This window comes from Artemia sp. Qi Xiang Cuo, chromosome 16 (assembly GCF_049724085.1).
Source record: "Artemia sp. Qi Xiang Cuo chromosome 16, ASM4972408v1, whole genome shotgun sequence".
Taxonomy (NCBI): domain Eukaryota; kingdom Metazoa; phylum Arthropoda; class Branchiopoda; order Anostraca; family Artemiidae; genus Artemia; species Artemia sp. Qi Xiang Cuo.
This window is the reverse complement of record NC_142809.1, coordinates 20,471,244-20,495,965: the sequence shown is the minus strand read 5'-3', so window position 1 is coordinate 20,495,965 and position 24,722 is coordinate 20,471,244. Positions and strand designations below refer to the sequence as shown.

At 34.8% G+C, this 24,722-nt stretch overlaps 1 protein-coding gene across 3 annotated transcripts in view; it reads left to right on the top strand.

The window, feature by feature from the left end:
• The window catches only part of LOC148942667 (inactive phospholipase C-like protein 1), a 440,344-nt gene that overhangs the window by 304,362 nt on the left and 111,260 nt on the right, over window positions 1-24,722 (top strand). For all 3 annotated transcript variants that reach the window (XR_016143118.1, XM_089102764.1, XM_089102765.1), the window contains exons 14-15: window positions 3,516-3,624; window positions 7,449-7,625. Coding sequence is in view for 2 of the 3 variants with exons in the window: in XM_089102764.1 (XP_088958890.1) it covers window positions 3,516-3,624; window positions 7,449-7,625 (286 nt within the window). In the remaining variant the exon portion in view is untranslated. The remainder of the gene's footprint in view (window positions 1-3,515; window positions 3,625-7,448; window positions 7,626-24,722) is intronic.

Genomic DNA, 24,722 nt, shown 5'->3' with positions numbered 1-24,722 from the left:
CAAGCGTGCAATATAGATGCTTAGGGGTGAAAGTGTAAATATCATGCATGAAAGAGTAGTTCTTTAGGGAAAACTGTAATTTTAAAAATTTACAAATTTAAACTGAAGCGCAGGGAACGGAGGGGGTTGACACTTGAGGGGATGGCAGCTTCCTCACATTTGCGATAAATTATAATATAATAATATAAGCGAACTCAAATCAAACAAAATAAATTTTTGTATTTAAAGTAAAGAGTGACGTTAATACTTAAAACGGAAAGAACTTACAATAAATATAAGGGGACTGCCTGCCCCCCTTTTCAGCCACCACTCTTGATGCTGAATTTTGAATTTTTTTAATTCCATTAATTCAAGAATAAATTTTGTAACAAGAACGATATGACAGAGAAAATAATGGTTAATCAAAATGCTTCAAGAATGATAGGTCTTATTTAGTTAAATTTGCTTCGAAGATTAACATTTTCTATTCAAACGTTTGTAAGCGTGTCATCTATGGGACCATTTTTCAATAACAACTGAAAAATCAATACAACTAGCAAAGAAGAGGAAGAAACAGAAACGAGAGCTTTTTTTCGTATTTTCAATTTTCATTTAAAGTTAAAAAGGGGATCAGAAAATGGAGGTGAAAAATCTGATTTTGTTTTTATAGTGCTTGTTCAGTGCCGTAATACTAATCGCTCTTCAATACTTCAATATGGATTGATTTTATCCTCTTAGAAGCATCGGAAGTTTTGACACAAGAATGTAAAGTTACTTTCCTTATACGCTTGCCCTTTCCCAGATCTTCAGCACTATCAGAACTCCCAGCACATTGACATAGCCAATGAAAGGGTTTAAAAAAAGGAAACGCAAATATTTCGGCATAGATCTCTACTGTACCGTCTCTTCAATACAAAAACAGAGAGAAAAAATAGATAAGAGTCCACGCGACAAGATAAACCTAAAAAACAGAAGACGAAAAATAAAGAATAGCATCCTCACGCAACCGGTAAAAATGTGATGAAATAATCTGAACTTTTAATGGCGGACCAATTTTTCATGAATTGATTTTGTATAGGCTCTTTTTTAAATTAATCTTTTCAGGGATTTAAAGTCTTTGAATTTTCATTAGGTTGCGAAATAAAATGAATAGAAAGTTTGAGAAGTAGGTTTCTGAAGTAGGTCTAAAGTAGGTTTCCTCAGTATCAAACAGTTCGTGGTAACGAACTGTGATTAAGAAGCTACGCGGCTCAGTAGTGCCCGAAACTGTAAAAAAAAACGGAATTTTAATATAAGTGATTTCTGAGACCACAATGGCTAATCATGACGAAACAAAAAATAGCAACGAAGAGAGAAACAAGGACAATAACAGCCAGTGAAAAACAGAAGAAAAATTTATGCAAATATTATGGTTGAGACCACCCCTCAACCGTCCTAAGTCCAGAATAATTAAATAACAAAATGAAGATAAAAGTCCAAAAGACAATATAAAAACCAAACCTCAAGATAAACACTGGAACTAAAATAAGGACCCTTTTGAAGGAACGATGAAAGAGCGACCTATTTGTGGGTATTTGTTGATTCCAACTGTCTCCCAGAGAACTTGCGTGGAATCTTCAACGGGCGCATTAATAGAGGTGTTATCAAACATAACGAAGTGACACGGGTTGTCATAAACGTTAAAAGTCAAGGCCGAATCAAAATGACGCAACTACATGGCTGTCAGGCTAAAATTCATGTTCCGATGTCTTTTCTATTAATATTTGTTGGGTTTGGTTTTGGATGTATAAGGTAAATTGGCAAAGTTTTTCTTATCATTCTCTTTAAAAATATTTTCTGATGGATATTATGGGGTTAATATATCTTTTTTGCCTTTTCAAAATAATAGAGACAGAAAAAATAAAATATTATGTTGACTTGTAGCTTCTCTCTATTGTTCTTTTGCACTGAGGACGGCTGGATAGAGGTCTCGGGTGAACTATGCCTATCTCTTTTCTTTTGTCACTCGCTGCAAATCATTTCTTTTTTCTCTTTTTCTAACTTATTCTCTCGTTTGGCACAAAACTATCTAGGAAATGTTTGTTTTTTCACTATGCCATGGCAATAAACAGACCAATCCCAATGTTTGATACTCCATCCATCTTGGTCAAGACGGTTGTACATTAACTAAAGAAAACGTCTAGGTTATACCCTCTTAGGAAGTAAAATTTAATATAAACTGAATTGGCTGTAGTACCTGTCTTTGAAGCACAGAATACACTTCTTTTTTTATTTCTTTGAAAACCCATCATACAAAAACAAGAAGACGGAATAATAATAATAAAAAAAAAAATAAAACATTAAAGACCGAAATTAAGCACTTCAAAATACATCACAGCTGCAACAGAATACTGTCTCAGCACCGATGTTCAAAGATGGTTCAGTTTTGATAAATGGGAATTATACACATAAACTTGCTCCTCCATGGCAGTAATGTGGTTAACAAAGCTAAATTTTCTTACAAGATGTGAATTGCGGGTCCATGTGGGGAAATGTAAAAAATATACATTTTATACGTTCGAAACCAGGACTCTCTTCATTAACTAAAAATCAGCTTGGTTGATTCTTAGGATTGTTGTTTATTAAATTTATAAAGACTGCTCGTATGACAGGATGTAGGCTCTCTTTCTAATTGTTACCGAGAAGTTAAATAATGTTAAAATAAATTTAGTGTATAAATTCAGTATATATATAATATGTATATATATATATATATACCAGTCCTGGTTGAACTTCGTTGAAGTAAGGATACTGGGGCTGTTTTAAAGGCTTTTTAAAAGCGTTTTTTAAAAAGCATTTTTAGTTTTAAACTTCGTATTTTAATGTAAGTTTGTTTTTATATATATATTTTCTTTAATGCTGTGCTGAAGACGGCCCTTGGACATAGGGCCGAAATATTCACCGATTTAAATTGCACTGTCTTGGAAAAAAAAATTCCCTATTGTTTTTAAGTTGTGTTTGTTTGATATATATTTATATTTTATAATATATTTCTAATTTAATGGTATTAGTTAGTTGTATCTTGCGTATCTATAATTGGTCACCAAGAGGAAATGCAAGTCTTCAAAAAGTACATAATTAAATAAAAACAAAACAAAAAGTGAAGTCAACCGAGCTGACTTAGGAAAAGCGAAACGACCTTGATTTTAGTAGCATCTTAAAATATGGTACGAATATCCTAAATATATGAGCACTGGTATACCCTGTTTTACATAAGGGTTTAGTGTTAGTGTATAATACCCCAATTTGAACTATTTGTCTAGTCTCCTGTATCCCATATTCATTCATGTTTCAGATCCCAATTTTAGATCTGGAAGGATCTGACTCATATATTAAAATAAAAAATTGATTGAGAACTCTTTGATCTAAAATTTTGTAACTGCAAATCTTCCCTTTGCCTTGACTATCAATCTTCTGTTCCACAGCTATACATAAAAATATTGAATTTAATGTATGACTATTTACGGTTCCAATCTGTACACCTTACTGTATTTTAGATAATAAGTGGCCAGCATCTACCACGACCAAGGGGAGCTTCACCAAAAGCTAGTGTAGTTGATCCATATGTTCTTGTGCAAATATTTGGAATCCCTGCTGACTGTCAAGGTAATATTATATTAGAAAAACGGGTAGATCCTCATGGCTGTAATTCAAACAATGTCTTATATTTCATTACTTTTGTGCTGTGGCATTCTTCATATAACTGGACATTATCTGCAAGAAAGGTGCTTTGAGACTTCCAGATAGCATGCCTGTCTGTAGCTAACAAAACAAAGAAAAGAAAATTAAAATGTGTGCAACAATAAAACGTTGCTAAGCTTAAAATGAGATTAAATTATTCTGATCATCAAGTTGAGCCTGATTAGCTCCTCCTGTAACTTCAGATGCACACGTGGTTTCAATGAAGAGCCTCCAGTATTCTTTACATACATTACTCGAATACACATTAGCTTACTTTAAAAAGAAAAGCAACTGTACTTTCTCCATTAACACAATTATACACTTTGCAATATAGTCAAGCAACATATTCTTTTTAACGTTTGAAGAGATCTTAAACATAAATACATAATATAAAATACTGTTTCTCAATTTGGGGTTGCAGTCAGTCAGAAAAATGTTGATACTTATCAACCAAAAATACTTATTTTAAAATTAATATTCCCATAAAAGATAATAAATTCCAATTTATATTTATAATAATTCAATAGTTAATATTCCAATAAATCCATGTATGTAGTCGACAAGCGGACGATTCCACAATGGAGCCATACGTCCCACCCTCCGCTAAGCTTGATTAGTGTTGGACCAGGGGAGGAAGCTCTGGAAAAAGGTAATGCTTGTCTTGGCGAGCACATGGCATTGAGACAATCTTATATAGATGAATAAACCGAAATCAGCTGATAGCTAATAAGATATTTTACCATTGATTTGCCTATTTATTGAAGGATTGAAAAGAGGTTGCATTTGGCTAATAAAACTTTCATGGTTTTTGCGCAGCAAAACATTAAAAAAATTATTTAATAGGTTTTAATCGAATGTCAACAGACATGTAAGCAGATAATATCAATAGATGTCACTAATAAAAAATTAATTAGCTAGTAACTAATAACTATTAATTCTAATAATTCTATTAGTGTGATCAATTGACGGTACCAAAGCCTTATCAGGCCATCAACAATATTAATTTCTTTCGTTTCTGTTGTAATTTAATCCAGAATAGACACACCTCTACTCTGTTCCTTCTTTTAAGGATTGAAGTATTCTAACAAAATAGGGACAAATTCCAGTTTATAGATTGTTTGTTGCCTTGATAAGCTGTAAAGTAAATGAAATCTGGATTTGCAGTCTAAATTAGGCCATGGGAACGCCTCTTAAATTACCCACCCTAAAGTGGTATACACACCTTCACCCTGACATAGGTGCGGTTTTTACTTATTTCATCTAGAATTGACATTGGGTTACTTTTAATATTTTTATTTTCTATTTCAAATGATGACAATCCGAGACTTGAGACTATGAGGGTAATCAGCGCTAAAGCTATTTTTCTTAGCTTTAAAGAGTTTAGGAGTCAATAAAGTCTTTCGATAAATTCAATAGCTTAACGAGCAATGAGTTTTAACATTAAGTAACATTAGTAAACATTAAGTAGTGTTTTTACACAAACAGGGGCTTTAATGTTTGTAAGAAACAAATTAATGAGCATGAACCGTATACAGAAACAACGGAAAATTGAACAATAATCAAATAAAGAAGATTTTCAAACTGATCAGGCAATTGTCAGCAAAAGACTTCAAGCTTACAAGAGGGCGTTCAATTTTCACAATTGTTTAAGAATTTGTTGAACCTCTTTGACGATAAAGTCATTTATCTGTAGCAAATTGTTTTGATATACTTATTTAAGACAGCATTCTTTCTTAAACATAAGCTCTATATCTTTCCAAGTCCGTTTGAATATCTATAATGATTCTCACTTAAATTAGAAAAGAAAGAGAAAGAATCAATGAAGTTTCTCCCTAGGAATGTAATGCACCATATGTGATATAAGAAAGATGTTAAGCTTATATGGAAAAGAAGAATAATATATAATTGGCTGGCTCATGGTATTTAAACTGAGCAATTCCCGAACATATAGGCTGACGTTCAGTGGCGTAGTTTCGTCAACATCCTGGGGGGAAGGGGGGCGAAATTGGAGCCAGTTTTCCCAAGTTTGACCGTGAAAATGAAAAATGAGCCATATAGTACCATAAAAGCAAATGTATACTAAAGAAAACTGATCGGGCTCTGTGGATGCTTGAACTATATAGGCCTATTTTAGTTTTGGAAAGATTTTCGAAGAATCTCAATTTCAGCTGGGGGTCAAACTGGGGTCTGGGGGGCAGTTCTCCCTGCCCTATAGCAAATTACGACCCTGCCAATGTTCCATGATTTTGAGCATTGTGTATGTCAAGGAATACTATGACAAACTCAATAAAGATAAATTAATAATAAACAAGCTTCTTTATCCTTAATTCATTATCTGATAAAGCAAGTGTGAATTATTCTTCATATTCGTATTTTTAATAAGGTAAATGTAATCTATGTTTTAATATATCTAAACTGGCATTAGATGCTTTATTTTGGAGAAGCCTTTGCAAGATATGATTCTAAATGAATTTTATTTTAGTAATCTTGAAAACAAATTTGATCTTAGGATTTTTTTGGAAAGACCGGATTCTACACACCACAATGACACGAGCCGTGAATTATACAGTACATAAGGATTTTCAAACTCATATTTGAAGGTGGAAGATCTTTAGCTATTACAGGTCTGTCTCTTGGATGCTCCAGAGAATTTTAAATTGGAAATTACTTATTGAAGATATTTTTGTTTTTTTTTGCACAAACACCAAAAAAGAAGCCTAAAAATAGGTAAAAATACGACTTCAATCGAAGTATAAACTACTACAAGAAAAAATCAGCGGTCTTGAAAATTGTTTTTATATCAACAACTTTATCATTTTTATACATATATATATAATTTCAGAATATCTTTTGTATTCAACTGTTCTTGTTCCATTATTAATACTCATTATTATTCGGCTTACAAACATGGTCACACGAAAAGGGGGCTACTTAGAAATTAGGGAGCACCGGAGTGTTGATCGAGGTTCAACAGAGGTTCCAAGATGCTCGCAATTAAACGTATTTCCTCGAGTTTTAGAGATTTTCCTCGAATAAAAGGCTTAAGCTCTAAGATTTTCAGGTCAATTTTTGTAATTAGTACTAAAAAAAATATGTAACAGGGCCAGAACATTCCCAGCTGTTGCCCCGAGAATGACAAGTTCTGTACGTTTATTGAATTCCACAAATCTGGAATGTGAACACTTTAAGACTGGACTGTCCAGCATAGTGAATAAATAGTAAAATGACAAATCTTTCAACAAAAGTTGAAAGATTCTTCAGCTTCGGACTCAACAAGTAATGTGATGGTTGGAAAATCGATGATTATTGTAAATACTTCCATGATTTTTTAGGTCAGTATGGTTTTAAAGATTCTGCCTATCCCCCCTAGTGTCATATTTTTTTCATTCACCAATAATGTTTGTTCACCAACATCTTTCATAAATTTTTTGTTGTAATGACAGTGCTACTGATAAAATAATCCTCAAACTTCAGAGGAAGGAAACAGGTATTCAAAGCCAAATACAAAAGCCAAGTGTTTAATAATAGATGAACACTTTCTTAATACTGCTTTCAAGGAAAACTGAGATGCAAATACACCCCCAACCTTCGCCAAATTCGATGTTACTGTTGTTTCGTCCCTTTTGTCCCGTCTACATGGTTTAATTTATAACTGATTGGTTCCAATCAAGGTTTTTTTCTATTTAAAATTACTCTGTGACTTTAGCAGTATCATTTTGAGAATATCTTAAATTAGATTTAACATTTAGAGGTCAAAACAAGGACTGTTACCAACGAAGGAGATAATCCAATCTTTGAAGAGACATTTGAATTTCAAATTAATTTGCCAGAAGTTGCCCTTATAAGATTCATAGTTCTAGATGATGACTTTATTGGAGACGACTTCATCGGCCAAAATACAATTCCTTTCGACTGCATGCAAACAGGTAAGCTATTAGCTATGAAAATCAATAAACGATCTTCTTTTCCTTTTAGGCTTAGCTGAAAGTTGGCAGAGTTCCGAAAATAGTTCTAAGGCCTTTGGAGAATTGACTCAAATTTATCTGATATTTTTTATTATTGAAGTTCTTTCCCTTCTTAAAAATCTTTGTTCGAATCCAGTTGACCGTTTTCCCCATAATAAAGATATTTCCGAAGCTTTATTTATTGCGTTATGATATTTTATTTGCTATTGCTATAAGTTTGTAAATTATATGAGTGGAAAACTTTGTCTTTGTCTATTAAAGTTCTCCCCCTTCTTAAAAATCTTTGTTCCAATCCAGTTGACGATTTTCCCTGTAATAAAGACATTTCCGAAGCTTTATTTATTGCGTTTTGAGATTTTATTTGCTATTGCTATGAATTTGTAAATTATATGAGTGGAAAACCTTGTCTTTAAAGGCCACTTCTTCTAGTTCAATCTCTCAGTAAGCCAGATATAGTGAAGGAAAAAAATTATTTTTAAAATAGACTTCGTCTATATATAAATGAAAAAATATATATAATAATAATAGAAAGGTTCTTTGTTCAAGACTGGTTAATTGATTTCTTTTATGAGTTGAAACTTAATGCGAATGCTTAAGGGGATTTTCAACTAATCATAAGACTCTTTGTGTATCCAGGTTGTCAAAAAGGTGTATCTGATATATCTTAAAACGCCCAAGGGCATTAAGGTAAAACTTTCAGGAAGTATTAAGGGAGATTTTGAACTAAATCAAAAGACACAATATGCATCTTGGTTATCAATACTGACCGCCATTTGGATTTAGAATGACCAATAGCCACTTCTCCTTTCTTCCTTTAATGATTTAAGATCACGAAGAAGTTTAACGGCGATTCCCCCAAGACACAGGTGTTAGTAATTCTCTTCACGACGCAGGCACTTGTTACGTAATAGGGAATGTTTACTAAGAGATGCAGGTGCTTGTCACATAATAGAGAGTGTTTTTTCTTTGATTTAAAAAAAAACCGCGGGGGGCAGCGAAAAATCTACATACCCCCTCCCACTAAATCAAGATTTCTTTGGATGTTACATAACAGGACTTTTTAGAGTCCACAAGTCAAGATGCAAATGTAGGCGTTACACCATAGTTTTTTCTTTGATTATTTAAAGATCCACGAGGGCCAGTGGAAAACCTTCAGGGTCATCCCTAGTAGAGACGTAATCCAACAAGAGATCTTGAAGACATTTCCGGACGTTTTTTAAGACTTTTTTCTTAAAGATGTTTTTTCAGACGTTTCAAGACATTTTTTAAGGTATTTTTCTTCAAGATGTTTTTCTTCAAAATTTCTTCGGTTCTTATGTTTAAAAACCTACGAGGACCAGGAAAAACATTCAGCCCCCCCCCAATAATTTCTTCTTTGGATGTTTAAAACCCGCGAGGGCCAGGAAAAAACTTTCAGTGCCCCCCAAATCATGATTTCTTTGGTAGTTCCGTAATAGGACTTGTTAGAGTCCGCTAGTCAAGATGCAAACATAGATGTTAGTTTTTTCTTCAAGACATTCTTCAAGACATTCTCAAGACGTTTTAAGACATTTCAACATGTTTTTTCTCATGGGCCGATAGTCAAGATGAAAACGTACACGTATTTTGACTAGTTTTCTTCCTGACATTCTTCAAGACTTTGTTTTTAAGACGTTTTTCTTTAAGACGTTTTCAAGACGGTTCAAGACATTTCAAGACATTTTTAAAGATATTTTTCTTCAAGTTAAAGCTAATTTTAGAATTTTTAGTTTTAGATTTTTTAGTTTTAAATTTTCAGTTTTAAAGTCTAAGAGCTTTTAAAACTAACTTTAAAATTGTAACTTTAAAATTAAGGCATTAAAACTGAAAAATTAAAAGAAAACACGACAGGTAAAAATTAAAACCAAAACTGCAAAACCACAACTTCCCAAACAAAAATATTAAATCCAGAAAAAAAGTACATTAAAACTAAAAGTTTAAAGATAAAACCTGAAAACCGAAAACTTAAAAAAAATTGAAGGCCTAAACTTTAAAAGTGAAAATTAAAAACTTTTAAAACTAAATTTTTAATACTGAAACTTATGGAAAAACTTTCAAAGCTAAAGCTTGTAAAATAAAAGAAAAATGAAGACCTAAACTTTAAAATTGATAATTTAAATCCAAAAACTTTGTGACTATAACCTTAAAACCAATAGTTTTAAATTCAGAACCTTTAAAACTAAAAATTCAAAACTAAAATATATAACTAAACTATAGAACTTCAAAAATTAAAGTTTAAAACTAATACTTGAGAACTAGAAAAGCAAATTATTAAAGCTAAGACTTTAAAACAAAAACATTAAAACAAAAAACTTTTTTAAAACTATTACTTTAAAACTAAAAACATTTAAAACTAGAACTTTAAATTTAGAACTTTAAAACCTTAGAAAAAACTTTGAAAGCTAAAACTTTAAAATTGAAAGAAACTTTAAGATCTAAACTAAAAACTAAACTCTTTAAGACTACAAGCTTTAAAATGAAACCTTTTAAAACTATTACTTTAAAACAAAGAATTAAGATTTAAACTTTAAATCTGAGAATTTGAAACCAAAAACTTTATGTCTAAGACCATAAAACTAAAATTTTTAAACTAAAATCTTTAAAACAAAGACTTTAAAACTTTAAGCGTAAAATTTTATAAACAAAAAAAAACTTTTTAAAACTACCTTTTAAATTAAGAGAAAATGAAACCTAGACTTTAAAACTGATAATTTAAAACTTTAAATGTTATTTCTAAACTTTAAAACGGAAACTTTAAAATAAAAATTTTAAACTTTAAAACTGACAATTTAAAACAAATACTTCTAAAACTAACTTTAAAATTGAAACTTTAAAATTGAAACTTTACAACTTAAATATAATGCAAAAAAAACTTAAGACCTCAAAACTAAAACTAAAAAACCAAAATCTCAAAATACAAAATTTTAAGATCTAAACTTTAAAACTAAAATTTTTAAAACTATAAACTGTAAAATAAAAAGCCTTTAATGGTAAATTTTTTAAATTAAAACCTTAAAACCTATAGCTTCTTGAAACTAACCAAGCTCAAACCTTAAAAATAAAACTATGATTAAGGGGAAAAAAGTAAAACTAAAACTTTTAGCTCAAAACTAAAACTTTAAATATAAAAAATTTAAAATCTAAGTTACAAAACAGATAATTTAAAAATATAATTTTAAAATTAAAACTATTAAAACTGAAACTGAAAAGTTTAATAGTGAAGCTTTTAAAATAAAAATACTTTAAGGTCTGTACAAATGATACTTCTTGAAAAAGTACCTTAAACTAGCTATTATCGATGAACAGCCACAGATTACCATGGAGGGCAGCCACTTACAAAATCCTGGAATCAGCGAAAGGTAGAAAGTGCCTTAGAAATGATAATATGTATCAATGGGATATCACGGGTCAGCCACATATTGTAACGGTGGTGTGAATTGACATGGTGTATCACGAGGGGATGGCTTGCGGAAACACAAATCAATGGATTTAAAGTATAATTCTTATCAAAAGAATATCTGAAAAATGCCTTAGGAATGATAATATTTATCACTGGGTTGTCACGGGCCAGCCATATATCATCACGGTTGCGTGAATATGCATAGTATTGGCTTAAAGAAAAGTGGGATTTTCGTTTGGACCTCTCAGAAATAATCGAACGGAAAAAAGTGTCTCTTTTTCCTTCGTTTACGTGTTTCATTTAATAGCGAGAAAACGTATTGTGAAGTTGACATTTTTCTTATTAGTGCTATCGTAAGTGATAAGGTTTTTGTTGCATAAAGCGCAATACTTAAGGCCCATTCAAAATGGGATTTTACTAAAACCAAGAATAATAATACTACAATCTAGCATGTAGATGTGTCTAATACAGCAATAGAAACTAGGTATTTTCATTAAAACCTCTCAGAAATATCTATTAATATGGCTTAAATTTACCTCTAATAACAATCCTCTTCTCCCATGGAATTGGTAGCTAGGGTGAGCCAGCCATATATTGTCACGGTGGCGTGAATTGACGTGGTGTATCACGAAGGAATGGCTTGCAAAGAAAACACGTATCAATGAATTTAAAGCATAATTTTTGTCAAGAAAACTCCTGAAAAATGCTTTAAGAATTATAATATGTATCACAGGGATGTCACGGTCCAACCACGTGTTGCCATGGTGGTGTAAATTGGTATGATGTATCACGAGGGAGTGGCTTGCGAAAACACGAATCAATGAATTTAAGGTATAATTTTTATCAAGAAAATATCTGAAAAATGCATTAGAAATCATGCCGGGTGCCAGAGGGTCAGTCGTACTTTGGCACGGTGGCTTGAATCCACATGATGTATTATTAGGGGGTGGCTAGTAAAAACTCAAATCAATGGATTTAAAGCATAATTTTTATCAAAAAGTATTTAAATATTACCTTAGGAATGACAATATGTATCACTGATATGTCACGGGAGTAGGAATGACCTAATATCTCCGGATCCCACATGATTTATGTATGTTTTTATGGTTTTTGTCACTGAGAATAAAAAAACAGGATTTTTCTCTCTTTGATATATTTTCATGGTTTATTGATTCTAACGGGTCAATGACACCTCTTTCAAGGTCGATTTATTTGATGTTTCCAAGTGTATTGTATCCGAGACGAAGTTTGCAAATGCGCATTAACGGGGGAGAGATGTATTGATCTAGGACAAGAGGGGGAAGTTGATTTCCGAGAAATTGATTGCGTAATCGAAGGGGAACTAAATTTCCGATAAATTGATTACATAATCGGTGGGGAATGTATTGATCCATGAGTCTAACGGGAACAGGATCACGTGTTTCCTTCTAAGCCAATCAGGGAGTCGGAAATATTAGCAGGAGAGGATTGCAGAGAATATAAGGAAAGGATTTTTGCTATAGTTTTTATTAGTGCGTGAATAGAATTCAAAGGAGCGAAAACAGTTTCACTTTAATCATTTGGATATATTTGTGCTGATGATAAGTGGAATTTTTACCCTATTAGAAGTTTGATAGTGCAGTTGGTAGCAATAATACAAGAGCACCAAATATTGCGGTGGAAATCACGAGAGGATCACGGCTTTGTCTGGAATGGGATGAAGTATATGCAAGATATGTGATATCCTTGAGCAAATTTTAAATGGAGGATTAACTATGCGTCGGCGCAAAAGTGGATATACCGTATGTAAATAGACTTCAATGTACTTTAACTGCATTCACGAAGCATATCTAAGAGATTAAACTGTATCACTAATGTGAATGTGTAGTATTATTGTTGTAATTATCCAATAAAATTGTTTCGAAATAAAAAATGTTCCCTTTCTTTTTGTTAGAATGTTAGGCTAACGAATCATGGTTAGTCTAGAGTCAGCAGTCAGAGTGAAAGGATTGAAAATGAATAAATTCGAGAAAGAGAGAATTAGATCGAATCTGGTGTTAATGGAAAAACATTTGATTTTGGATGATGATTTTCTTGAGTTATCTCTTCAACGAAGGATATTCTCTCGGGGAACACTTGATAATATAATGAAAACTGATTCTCCCCCGTTGGACTATTGTGTGAAACTTTGTCGATGTGACTCAACTGCTTATACTCAATTTATTGATATATTAATTGGAGCAAAGCAGAATAATATCGTGGATATACTTTTGAAACACATTGCCATAAATTCAATGTAGATAACTCTCTCTTCAAAACAGATTGTGTAACGTCACAGAGTTACTCCTCTCTCTCCCCCCTCTGAATTTATCATCAAACATGGATCTGTTTCTTTTTAGCTGTGAGAGAGTTGACAAAAAATATTCTATATATGTCAACTATGTATGTATACTCTTGGCAGTTGGTCAACATATGAGAATTGTACAATTATTGATGAGTATAATGAAAAGTGTAAATTATGCAATCCGTGCAAATAACATAGAAGATATGCAGTACAAATTAAAGGTTTTAGTTCATGTCTTGAAGAGATTTGTGACTATCACCCTGGAGGGAAACTATGCTCCAATAGTCACTATGACAAATGTGATCAGTGGGAGAATACTTATCCTGGTATGATTGGAAAGAACCCTAAACGTGAGTTTAGTTTATTTCTACGAGATTGGTATCGTCGTGGTTTTAAATTATTTTAGGAGGAAGAATCTGGTTTACGATTCAACTGCTGGGGTAACAAGACAGTTTGGTTGATGGCTCCCCATTCGAAAGAGGTGACGTCACAGAGTTATTCCTCTCGCCAAACCTACACCCTGAATTTATCGAACGAGGATGATCAGTTTTGTTTTAGCTGTGAGAGAGTTGACATTGGAAACCAAAAAAATGTTCTATACATGTCAACTATGCATATACACTCTTGGCAGTTGGACTCAATGTGAGAATTGTACAATTATTGATGACTGTAATGAAAAGTGTAAATTATGTAATCCTTGTAAATTACATATAGGTTATGCAGTACAAATTAAAGGATACAATTCATGTCTTGAAGAGATGTGTGACTCTCAACCTAGAGAACATCTGTGTTCCAATTGTCACTATGACAAATGTGATCAGTGGGAGAATACTTACCCCGGTATTTTAGTTTATTTCTACGAGATTGGTATCGTCGTGGATTTAAATTATTCTGGGAGGAAGAATCTGGTCTACGATTCAACTGTTGGGGTAACAAGACAATTTGGTTTCTACATCATCGTTGTGATAACACTGCCTTTCATGACTAGAAACCAAGTGATTTTTATTTGACAGTTACTGAATGGGATTCACCATTAGAAAACACTGTATGTGATATTGCTTCAAATAGACAGATTGAAACACGTGAATTTCATAATATGAATGCAAATAGTATCATTGACTATACAAAGAGACACGACAAGAGTGAAGTTACATTATACTGTAGAAAATGTGACCCTGACTTTGCAGCCAATCAAGATCAATATACAGTGAATCCGAATGATTTACCAGCGTTAGTGGTTCACGACAGTTGCCTATATGCAGAAGAAGAAGAAATCCAAAGTGAAGATTTAAAGACATTGTTGTATATATACATTTTATTAATAAACAAATTCACATACATTTTTTAAGCACTTTACTCTTAGGACACCGAAATCAATATTATACAATCTATGAGAGGATATTTTCCACTAGAAAGTCTTTCAGTCGTGGATTGTCACCATAAATGTTGAGAAACTGCTTGTAAGTATAACCACGACATCGGAACACAAAATATAGTAGTGCATGGAGGCCAAAGCTTTTAGTCGTCAGATCCTGCACTCTCCTCCGATATTAAAATAATAGTTTTCCCACTGCTCTCAATATAGTTGCTGATGTGGGGAGTGTAGAATGTATAGGGTAGGCCAAGAGGATAAAAAAATTCAATCATCTTCATTGTTTGAAAGATGCAAAGCCAATGACCCGTCAGCACAGTTGACGGACTGCTATTAGCAATAATTAGGGTATTTTTGGCACTTTGAATTTTTCCAAGAAAGTCCGAGGGCAGACAATAGGATTTGTACTGGGACATGTAGGGGTCCATATTAAATACATTGATTATTTGACTGGTGTTCATGGTGCCGAGTGTAGTAAAACACTACCTTCGGGAGTGATTTCCCTATAGGTTTCATATTGATTTAGTGAGATTAGTGCAATACTCTCAGCTAACGGGTCGGCAAATGTACATTCTAAACGCACACTCCTCGTACGTACTATATTCATATCCTGCGTGCCAGAGAAATCCAATACAATGATACCATGTGTCTTAGCAAACATTTCTTCGGTTATACCATTTTCAAATAGTTGTGAATCATGATCTAGGGTTTGCATGGTCAACTCATACAATGTTCTATAGGATTTATCAAAGGATAGATTGTAGAGTGGGATGCCGTTTACTTTGTAGCAAGAGATGAAAGTCCAAACATTTCAAATTTATGTGGGCATCCAGTCCACGATCCTATTGCACTAGCGCTTTTTACAAATGTCAAAGCGAGTTTTGACGGAATTTCGCCATTGATAAAGGATGAGTCGGTGAAGGTGTGTGACCCCACGGTAATATGACGTTGATTGGTGACTGTATGTGGAACAAGTAGTTTAATATTATTTCCACTGGCTAACAGTTTTTCCACTGCCAAAGCAACTGAACTCATAACTTGTTGTTTGCGTACATGAAGTATTGCCGAGGTGAGGGAGAGAGTTACATCAGGATTGGCAGCAAGTTCTTTTCTCAATATGAAATTGGATGGTGCAAGCGTCAATTTTATATCCACTTTAATATTGGGTGGTAGCCATTGGGGTATATTAAATATTTCATGATATATTTTTCCAACTAGATGTAATTCACTAGTTGTAGCCTTTTTAAGTGCATCCGTAGTATCGGTATTAGTAATATATTCATATCCATTGGAGGTGCCTCTCAATTCCTTGTATGACTTGGGTGTCATCAGCATGAATTGCATATAGCTCGTATAATTTGAGAGATTGTTGCTTGTGCTCACTAGCGTGCCACTGATGTAGACACGGATTTGACGAAATAAATTATATAATATACAATTTTCACAGGATATTCCATCAGCCCGAATTGGCAATGTATTATCGGATTTCCGGACTTTCATTTGTACATCTATAAATGTCGAAGACATGTCCATAAAGTAGTCTTCATTGGAATAAATTTGAAAGTAGATATTATCGGAGAGGGGTTGTTGAGGATAAAATTGTTCATAGTATCCATGCTTGACACTCACATCAACATTTTCTGCATTGAATAGATTCAATGAGGAGGTGGTTGAAGGTTGAGAATCCTTATGTGGTAGGTAGGACATCTTAGGAAAATAAATCTAGTTTTGATCTAACAATTCTCTTCCTGGGGCTTCTTCTTCTACTGTTTACAGTACGTGTCGGCTTTTTCCTTCTTTTCTTTGACAGGGGTGATGTCTTTCGTTTCTGACCTGAGTAAAGACTGATGAGTGATGCATTGTTTCTCGTCCTTTTTAAACCTTTTCCATTTCGTTTTAATCTCTCGCCAAGGGTTCACGCACTGGGCCTAAGATTTTCCGTAGCACTTTTTTTTAAAATCCTTGCCAGACCCCCAATCGTATAGTTTAGAGGATGCAAAATCTGTCGCAGCCGGTACAATATATTTTCTAGCCAGAGGTAGTGCAGAGCGAAACAGCTTAGCAAACCAACTGCTAAGACCACAGCCAGACATCGACGAGCGACCTTTGTAATAGTCCATTCCATTGCCCTGTTGTCTTGGACCAAGAGTATTAATATACCAGTCAATATAAGGACAAATGAATACCACTTTTCTATTAGACATCTTGTTGAAGGATGGGACGAAAATGGCATGTAATCACAGCCAAACCTTTTGATATTGCTAGGGGATCACCTAATTCAGTTCTTAGTGTTAACTGACAGAGTTCCAAATAGGAAGTGCTTACAGGAATATACTGAAGATGCTTTATATCGTAGTGGTGAATGTGTTCTTGATTGGTTTTTCGCTCAAGAACTCGTAGGAGGGGAACATAGCTATTAGCAACCCAGGATGTTTCCACAAATGAAGCGTAGAGAAATATACATGTGTCCTTGGAGAAGGCAGGCGGGTATTCTCCAAAAATCAAATTACTGTTTCCAGCACTTTTACCGTTGATTATATTGAGCTTAAAGCCAAGAACATCCTTTAGATTATCATTGAGAATAACCTTTTCATTGGCAATAGGTGAACTAATGTAGATCTTGCCCTCCTCCTTTGAATAGTTGAAATGAAAAGCTTTTTTTTACGAGCGGAAATTCTTTTATTAATAGAACGACATAAATCATTCATACAGGTGAGTTCTTCATAGGGTAATTCAATATATGGATAATTCATCCTATTGATCTTTTGAATTTGTTCTTGATCACCTGAGGTTGGCGGCGGCCAATCATAGGGTCTAATTTTTATTTCATATTTATGATCCTTTCTCAGGATATCGTATGTATTTTTGAGAATACAGTCGACAAGAGCCACTTCATACTTTCCATTATCGTCAAATTTGATGGTGGGGGAGAGTTTCGTCCAAAAATCACTTGTTCTATTCAAGTCATTGTAGAAAGGATCAGAAACAATGGACATGAAAGTCATATAGAAATCATTGGGCATTGTTAATATCTTCAGCACTGACCCAAGAATCAAAATCAGAGTTGTATCCTAGCCAGCGAACAAGCAGCTGTCTCATGCCCCTAAGAATACGACTCTTTAATATATTTTCAATTTGATAAATTTCACTAGTGTTTCTAACTTTTTGTAGTTCATATTCATAAAAGCCGTCTAAAATCACATTCTCTTTGGTTTCTTGTAGCCGATGTGTCATGAGTTTGCTGCCTACGATCTTAGACAATTTAAAAAGTTCCGTGCTCCATATAAAAAATTCACGTTTTCAAAAATATTGCTGGTTCTTTTAAATTAAACAGTATCACCAACATTGAATTACTTCTTCACATTTTTTTCTTTTTCACTGGAATGTTGCTTTAGAAAAGCATCAAATGTATTTTCACTGCAATGAACTTCCCGAGGGCTTGAGTTGGACAATTATCGATGAGGTCGATGGTTGTATATTTGCATGATTTTATCTAGATCATGAATAAAAGCAGGTGTATTTTTCATTGTACAATATCTTGAAATTAATAGAAAATCGTTCTTATCAATCGTTCAGCCATTGCAGCCTTTATCGGGCTGTGACTATGATAAAGTGTTGTATTATATTTCAATAGAACCTTCTGCAGATGAGGATTAACAAATTCGCTACCGCGATCTGATTGAATTTTTCTATAGCAATCCTGTTCAAGAATACTTTCTAAAGCATGAGCAACTTCAACACCTCTCTTTGACCGTAATGGAATGGCATATGCATAGCGACTAAAGACACTGATTCCCACTAGAATATATTTTTGGGGTGCATTGTGACGCCGTTGAATCGCGTCTAAAGTTAAAAGATCAGTTTGCATTATATGCAGAGGGAAAAAGGCTTTAGTTTGTCGATATTGTTTGCCACTAAGCCTGCGATTCCGATGCAGTGTGTAACTCGGTTCATTCTGTAGATACACCTTTGCTTTTTTTTAATGTGCTGCCGCCGTCCATGTCAGAAGCAACTTTAGAAAGCGTTGTGGGGGAACTTAAACTTCTTGCTGCACCAATATTTTCACGGACATGCTTCAGAATTTCAATCGTTTTGAATTCGAACACGTAGTTTAATATCGACTCCCCTTTTGCACACTGGAGGGTGAACCAATCCGTCTTGGCTTTTGACTAGCCACAGGTGTTATAAATCATTGCTGCTGCTGCTACTATTTTCCAATAAGATAATATAACGTGTATTTAAAGCCAAAATGTGGCCATGAACACAAATAACATACAAGATTAAAAATTTACAGCACTCTTCACAATAATAAAGAAAAAAATAAAAATAAAATAAAAACTTCTCTCTTCTTTTTGCAAAATACTCATCAAGATATCTTTCCACTAGACAAATAAATTGTGACGACGCACTTTTCAAGGCATCAGGAAGCAGCAATCCATCATTCCCAAATAAATTTTCCCTTACCCCCAAAAGACCTTGACAACGACTCAGACATTGCTCCAAATTCTCCTCCTATTCTTGGCAAAGAGGGCAAGCAAACCTGCCGTCCGGGACACTTTTCCTCCTCTCAAAAACTTTCAATCTCGAACGAATCGGAAGACAATTAGATCGTAGCTGCATCCAATATGTAAGGTAATTAGACGGTAAATTTAACTTAAAGTAAAATTCCTGACCAAAAATTATCTTAACCTCATTATAATACCTTAAAGTTGCCGAATTGTTAATCTCCTCACCCCAATTCTGTATCGTCTGGTCCTCCAGCACCCTCTTAATTTCCTTGTCCAACTGTAATTGTTGACTAGTTGGTCCAAGGCCGTCATTCCATGTGAAAGATTGAATCTTCTTATTTTTAAATGATGGTGGTGGTGTTGATGGAGGACTATATTCTCTTAGTTTTTTTTAAATTTGCTTATTGCCAGTAAGACTTTTGGGGAAGTTTGATGCATTTAGAAAGGTGTATAGATTATTATCAAATGATAAAACTCCTTTACGATTCGTCACCATATCACAAATTAAATCAACTAGATAATAACTTTTTCCTCGAATTATAATTTGTTTCCCTTCACTATCAAATTGAACTTGATCGCCATCAGTTTCCAACATGAGATATGTTAATACTCTTTTACTCTGTTCTCGATAGGTCACTGGCAATAGGTTTCCAAGTGTTGTCACTACAGAATTCAATTCCTTCTCCTTTAATTGCACAGAATCTTGAGGAGATGTTTCCTGTTTAGAGGGATCTGTGACGGCGATGGTGGCGGATCGCTCACGATAAGGTCTATGTTTATCCACACGTCGCAATGCATCTTGAAGTAAAACTAACTTTTGGTCATCGGCAGTATTCTTATCATTAATGAATTTGCTTAGATTGTCTTCAAAATGTTCCACGGACGAGAGGACAAGTTCAAATGGCGTCAATTTATAGGGTTTAGCCATTCCCCAGAGAAAACTGTTTACAAGTCCTGCAATTATTGGCAGTAAAAGTGTAAAAAAGCTACCGCCCGCTTGAAGGAGACGTTTTCTTTTAAAACATTTTCCCTTGTTTTTGCAAGCCAAGGCACGTACAGTGGAACGATGTTGCTTTGTCTGCTGTCTAAAACCTTCTGTCAAGTGTACATTGCCCTCAGTTAAATTTAAACAAAGTTCAGATATTAGATTAATGAAATCATTGTCAACACCATGTTTGAGTATGGCCTTCCTGAGTGGGGAGTTTGGAAGTGCCTAAAACGGAAAATAAATGCCGTTGTTCGTGTAGTTTCTTCAGTGTCATAATGGCAACTAATAGTTTTTTCTACTGTTCACCGGAAGATATACAGTACTTTCTTTGTCGAAAATGTCGGTGACTACACGTAGATCCCCTTATTTGTCACCTGAGTGTATGCTGACAGCAGAAATTTGGGGGCTCCGGGGTATATTTGCTTATTGAGAGTTATTAGCGAGCTAGAATCACGAACAACTCGATAGATAATATAGATGGTGCAATTCAAAGCAAGGGTTCTCATACTTTTGTTCTGATGAAAGGGATTGTGTAGAACTAGGGTTATGGAAATGTTTCATGATGAGAGCGAACGGTAAACAGCTTTAGCATTTCCTGTGAGAACTGTTCAATGGATTCAGCCAAATCATCAATAATCAGAAACCAGTTTGGTTCAATACTATTGAAAACGTCAAGTCCCCGTATGAATTGTATTGGTATGAATGTGGCAATAGCTTTTATTTGATCATAGGACTCTTGCCAAATACCATAGCAATAATAAATTTTCTTTGGTTTTTCCAAAAACATTTTATTACAATTTTGAATTATTTTAGCTAAAAGTGTCGTTTTCCCAGACATTGATGGGCCACACAGAAACGATCTGAATGGTGTTTTAAATTGATACATAGTGCTGCTGCTGTTGACAACAGTCGGACTACAACTAACCGTAAGCCCTACTTGTCCAATGAATAAGTAGTAATTTTTCTTAGATCTATCTAGTACAAGAACAACAAAAACAATATTTCATTCATTTATTGACATAAAAACACTTGTTCAACATGAACAACAATAATATTTATGAACATGCACAGCAATAATATTTATTAACATGAACAGCATTTATTAACATATAAGCACTTTTCTGTTCAAGAAGAAGAAAATTTATTAACAACAACATTTTTTTTTGTTCAACCAGAACAATATTTATTAACAAAACACTTTTTTTTCAACAAGAACAACGACACTATATGTACAACAATAACACTTATAATCATAAAAAACACTTTTTATTCATCAAGAACAATGACACTATATGTACTATACTTATTGTCATAAAAAAACACTTTTTGTCCAGCAAAAACACACTATTTGTACAACATCACTATTTGTACAACAACACTTAGAAAAACACGAACATGAACATGAAACAAAAAACACAGTTGAACACTATGAATTTAATACCCTCCACCCTCCGGGGAGCCGCAGGCCGAAAGCCAGCCGCGGGCGGGACGCCCCACCCCCGGGAGCCGCGAGCCAAAAGCCATCCGTGGGCGGGACCCTCCGACCCCCCGGGGGTGCTGGGGAAAAAACTATATACAATAGTCATCGTCACTGCTGCTGCTACAGGTTGGGTTAAGTTAATTCATGAAAGGTTTGGGTGAGGTTAGGTTTGGGTTGAGTTTAGGTTAGGTTAATTTATCCAGACCAAATTGATTGCGATAGTCTATGCATTCAACCCGGTCTGAAATACGGTAGTGGCCATGGGGTGGTACAGTAACACCATTCTCGACCACAAAGACTTTGTCAGATATACATGACATTGCATTCTTTCCTCTCTTACATTATAATTTTTGTACTGTAGAGAGCGAATTACAAGCACTTGTGCTATCGGCACTAGGCTACTCTCTACATAGTCTCTGTACACACTCATGTTGAAATTGTTCTTTACAAAATTTGTAGGCACCCCTTTACATGCCTGCTTTACATCCCTGTTATGAGTTTCCACGCAATATACTTTGGGACCCAGGAACACCCCCTTGGATATCAAATCACTCCCCGTCTCTGATTTTAACATGAGTAGCTGGTTGGGGGCCTGACATTTCAACAACTCGAGGTAGAGGGACGGATTCCAGTTGGTGAAATCCATCCGCGAGCTGATGTGTTCCCCATTTTCTAAATCTCGCAATAAATCCCCGGTTTTAACTTTTAACAGCAGATAATCTGTATCCCCATAGTAAACTTGAACCTCCCCCTCCCGTGGCCATTGCACCTTGCACACATTGTAAAAAAACGACAACATGAGCTTTTTAAAAATTTCAAATACTGAACTACCTCCTGCTATATTCTTGTTCAGTATCACATTTCTCTTTTTCCTGTGTAGAAGAACCATGCTCGCCTCTATGCTCGTGAACGATGTAAAATCGGGGTCCGAAATAATTCATGCACACTCTTGAGGGTCGGTCACAACGTCGCAACGAGATCTGTTCCGTACGCTTTCACACATTTTGCCAAACGCTGAATTTAGAATGAGCTTTCCTTCTCTACTTTAGTGTTTTCCCGAGAGTGATAATCAACAAAAGTGTCGATAAACGTCTTTAAGTAGGGTTTTTGACTGAATTGCAGGACCCTATGTATTTTTGTGATCTTGAAACCATTGTTCACCATCCAGTGCAAAAGCACATGATGAACTCTCTTTATGATTCTCTTTAGGGTCCAGATCTGCAATCAGTTTTTGCTTAGAGGGGGTCCAGTGCATCCCCATATCCTCAACCAATGATCGATTGTAGGGACTCAGTGAGTCATTGGTCACTGGTCGATTAATACAGGGAAAAACAAAATCTCTGACTGAATCATGAAACGCCAATGGAATGTGACCATCAATTTCAAAGAACCATCCTTGTGGCCCATTGTCCTCGACGGTGTTAATGTTGGGGAGCTCACAAGGATTATCAAGCCATTTATAGTTCCCACACGACAAAGACGTAGTGAGATATTGCTGAGGGGTAAAATGAGTTCATGCCCAAGAAAACCGCATTTGACTTTACACCGGTGCTTTTTTGTCCGCTTGGATCTGTTGTCCAAACGCGATCCCCAAGAAAAACATATCCACCCCTCATTAATCTTTCTACAAAAATCAGTTATTAAGCCTATTTCTTCCCTACTAATTTTTAAAATCAAGTCCATCGCAAAATGTGGTGTAGAAAAATGATAGCCCATATCTAGTCCAAACTCTGAATAGATTTGGTCTGTAATTTTACAGACAATATCCAACAGAGTTTAAACGTCACTGGCCAAGTACAGTCTACAATAATCCCACCCATTTTTACATTTCCCCTTAGCCCACACCTTCTTGGCAAATGCATATTCCTCGGCTGTGCATTCAATGTTGGTGAGTGAATTATAGAAGGCTTCAAATGGAGGTAGTTTCTCTTCGCTTAAGCGAGCGCCAGAAAAGTAATAGTCGTATGCATATACATCTTTACAGGTCAATAGGTCATACATTTCGCTGTCTGGAAAGTGCTGTTTAAGCAAAGGAAAAGTATCAAAAGTGTCACTTTTCTGCACTTGAATCAATTGACTCAGTGCCTTGGGAAAAAAACTAAAAGAATCTAAAAACCTGATTTTATTCCAGCACGTATGCCCATTATTTACTACCAGCCATTTCAACTCGAGAAGCACTAGCTTCTCTGCTGATTTGGGAATGATGTTAAAGGTAAATGAATTATTTACCCATTGACTATCTACTCCCCCTCCCTCCCTATGCATACGTGCCAGAGCCGGTAGAATTAATTTTAAATCATAATTTGAATTATGAATAAAAACTGGAATAAAAAACTGCTGGCTAACGTTTATGTTGCATGATTGATGCGCTACCGCTCTAAAATTACTACCCCCAGAGGATATTTTCTGCCACAAGTGATTGTGATCTCTGACTTTCCCCTTCCCCCCTCTTTTCCGTCTAGTCCCTTCCTTCATCCCCCTCTTCAAATCCCTCCTTACAAACCCAACATATTTTTTGATTTGTAATCGCGAGACGATCATCTGCAAACAACAACATAGGGTAATGAGTATTTCTCAAACGAGAAATAGCGCCAATAGCGGTGCCAATTAATTTAGTCAGTGCCTTGACCATGCACTCTCCCTCATCCAACGTTTCGACTATTTCTAGCAACTGCATAGTGTTAGAACTGTCTCTTTGCGCGTGGGCGTAGGAAACTACAATGTCCCGATGTTCTTTGTTTCGATTTGGAAATCGAGGATCGTTCACTTCCCCTAACTTCGCCTCACAGTGCAGAGAGATTTTATTGTTCTGGAGGAGGGTATTTTGAAAATTTTTAAAGCGTAAAATAGCCATATCCGCTGAAACTGCTTTCACTAACTGATAGCCATGCCGTCTACAATGTTTCATATGATCTCGTAGTTTGAAATCACTATGAAATAGAGACAGGCATGTTGGACAGTAGAAACAT